General features: G+C 43.9%; 1 protein-coding gene across 1 annotated transcript in view; it reads left to right on the top strand.

Annotated features, from left to right (window-relative positions):
* The window catches only part of LOC101628786, a 27704-nt gene that overhangs the window by 5283 nt on the left and 19224 nt on the right, over positions 1-3197 (top strand). The window contains exon 3 of the mRNA XM_012727062.1: positions 3038-3190. Within this exon, the coding sequence (XP_012582516.1) occupies positions 3038-3190 (153 nt within the window). The remainder of the gene's footprint in view (positions 1-3037; positions 3191-3197) is intronic.

The raw sequence follows: 3197 nt of genomic DNA, 5'->3' as shown, positions 1-3197 counted from the left end.
AAACCAAAGGCTCTTTTCAGAGCCCACAAACCAAAGGCTCTTTTCAGAGCCACCTTCTTTGTCACAAAAAGGGCTGTAGCTCTCCAAACATCGCCCCCTGGCTGTCCAGCTGGTGGCGCCCTGCCCGTGCTCCCCACCTTTGTTTCCTACCAATAACGAATATGATCCAGGTGGGTATATTCGCTGTAATCTTCACTTACCAAGAGACAGACTTCCGGTGACCATAGTGTTTGAGAAATGCCCGCGAGAGGCACTGAGTGAGATTTTTTCGGGGTGGATCCCTGCTGGGCTGTCTAAAGTGAACATATACTCGTAAGGTTATAGCGTTCACTCGCATTCTCCAAGGCATTGAGAGGAATTATCGAGGGGTGCTTTAGCTTGATGCGGCATCACTTTCTTTCATTTTCTTAGTCCTTATATCCTTTTGTGGTACGAGGGTTGGATTCAAAATCTGTACTTTCGACAAAACACACATTAGTCTGTATTTTCAAATCGATTATCATACATATTTTAAATATAAATTTAAAATTAAATAATATCATCTGTATTGTTCATTTTATCTCACAAGGATATTACTTATATATGTATTTTAGGATTTTCTTGTGTTCAGTGCAATTATGTTTTTTCAACAATTGTACACTTCATAGTATTTTTCGGGGACTAAAGTAGCTTCAAGACACTCTTTAAAATGTACAAATGTTTTGGAACATTTAAACTTTTATAAAGATAGCTGTTTGTGTTCAGTATTTGGAGATTGTTGCCATTTTCTCTTTTTTTCCATTCACTGAGATCTTGGAGCAGAAGCTGAGGCAATGGTTAGCCAGTGTCCTACTTTTCAGGGGTTCTGCCCAAAGTCCGTGACTTCCTGTTCTAGCCAGAGTACGTTAGCTCTGGGCAAACAGTACATTTTGGGTTAGTGTATGGTATAAATGACCAGAATCATCTGTCATCAAGGATTGGTAGTGAAGGTCACACACTCAATGGACTGACTAAAGCTGAAATTTCTAGAAGGTGCTCGCTGCTGCGGCTTCCAAATGCTCTCTGAGGGGGCTACAGAGCTTCGAGACAGTGAACTTTCCTGTTTTCTAATTGGTTCTTGCCAAGTGGAATCATCCAATCACATCTAAAATCATTGTTATTGACACGGTAGCCTTCAACATTTCCTCCAATCAGATTAGCGAGCAGACCCTCCTCATTTGAATACCTTGGCATATAAATACACTGTGCTCCGTCCCTAAGCATTAGTTTAAGTGGACTGCCTCAACTCTATGTTGATAATTCTTCGTCTGCCCTTATCAAGAAAGGTTTTAGGAAAGCACACATTTTTTTTTTAAAGATTTATTTATTTATTCATATAGAACTGGGGTATAGGCCAGAGATGCCGAGGGTGAGAGGATTCAGCAGAGACAGAGAGGGGAGCAGAACAGGGAGATCGTGGAAATACACTGCTGAGGGGAGCAGCGAGCGGGTCAGGAGAGGTTTGCTTCACCATGTGGATCTCCTCCCAGGCAGGCGGGGCTCGAACTCATGCGGAAGTGGCTTAAGCTTCTTAGTGCTGTGCTTTAACCCGCTGTGCCACCAGGGAGGAACAGAAATCACACATTTTTTACCGTGAATAAAATGTTGTCACCCAACTGTATTTTCTCATATATCTGAGGACATAGTGTTTCCAGGAATACAACGATTTTCTGACTATGTGACATGATTTCCTACCCTAACCCTTCATTTCTGGAGGAAAGTCATTATGGACTTCTTGCTTAAATGAGACTTGCTTTTATTTTTTCTTATTGTATTCACTCATTGTCTCACCTCTGTAGGTTCGAATTTACCAGAAGCTTATTATGTTTGATAAGGGAACAGAACCACCTCACTGGGGGGGGGGGGGGGGAAGGTGGTAACTTGTGACATGCACTGACTATGAAATCATTCCAAGCTACTGTTAACCACTTTTTACCTGGAACAAAATATTAGTGATCCTTATCCATAGATTTTTTTATATGTGTCTGTAAGCTTCCTTAATGAGTCAATCAGTTTCTTAGCGGGTGATTTTATTATTTCTCTGCATTACCAGTTATGGTGTTCCTTATGATATAAATGTTTCAGAATATTTTTACTGGCCATTTTAATCTTTATTGTTCACAGAAGTTGAAGGTATTAAAGAGTTCTATTAAGAACACAATTTTTACACCATACATGTTTAAGGCTCCAAAAATAGTGTCATCGTGATCCTCATTTTGGTATATGTTCTGTGTTTGGAGATCGTGCTTGTGTCATTTCTCAGCAAAATCTCTGAGATTTCTTGTCAGAGGTGGAAAGAGTGGCCGTCTTTTCATTCACGGATTTCCAGGGCACACTATTGTCAGGAATTGCTGCTCTAGTCATGCTTTCTCTAGGAAAACCAGAAATTAAGAATTGTAGGCAAAGAACCCAGTGTGAGTGTCCTCATGGCAGTGTGGGTTTGGATTGTGGCCGCCAGAATCGCTAAAACCAATACCAATTACAATAATTAAAACCCATTTGGTGAAGACTTGCAAATCTCCTGTGCTGTAATCACACCTCAGTTCATGTTTCGATGACCGTTAGCTCTATAGGTCGCTTTCAAAGATTTTCTGACAGAAAGGTTAGAGGTCACCAACCGCCAGTCTGCCCTGCCTGACTGGATAGCACCTTGCCCAGTGACTGCCTCCCGCCACTCAGTGCATTTTATCCAATGAGATTTGGCTATTGCCATGACGTCAGCGAAGGCAGCCCCTATAAATGGGCCACCGCTCGCTCAGAGGTGACCATTGTCCTTCCTGCCAGCTGTCAGGAAGTTGACTCTGAAATGGCCGACGCTTTCGTCGAGGCTTCGACTGAGGAGTGCCTGGGCTCAGGGGAGCCGGCAGTTCCGAGGCTGAAGAAAAAGAAGAAGGAGAAGCACACGCAGAAGCAGCAGCAGCTGAAGAAGGTGGCCCTGAAGAGGAAGCAGTCTACGCGCCGCTGGCTCGCCAAGAAACAAAGCCAGAGCTTCACCACCTACTTCCCCCGGGTTCTCAAGAAAATCCACGAGGACCTGAGCCTTTCACAGGAGGCCCTGAACGTCCTGGATTCCTTCGTGAAGGACATGTTCGAGCGCATCGTCCAGGAGGCCAGTCACCTGGTCCGCTCCAACCAGCGCGCCACCCTCACGTCCAGAGAGATCCAGACGGCCGTGCGCC

The sequence above is a fragment of the Condylura cristata genome, unplaced genomic scaffold (assembly GCF_000260355.1).
Source record: "Condylura cristata isolate star-nosed mole 26May11 unplaced genomic scaffold, ConCri1.0 scaffold00019, whole genome shotgun sequence".
Taxonomy (NCBI): domain Eukaryota; kingdom Metazoa; phylum Chordata; class Mammalia; order Eulipotyphla; family Talpidae; genus Condylura; species Condylura cristata.
Note: the sequence above shows the minus strand (reverse complement) of the source record. Positions and strands in the feature narration are given on the sequence as shown.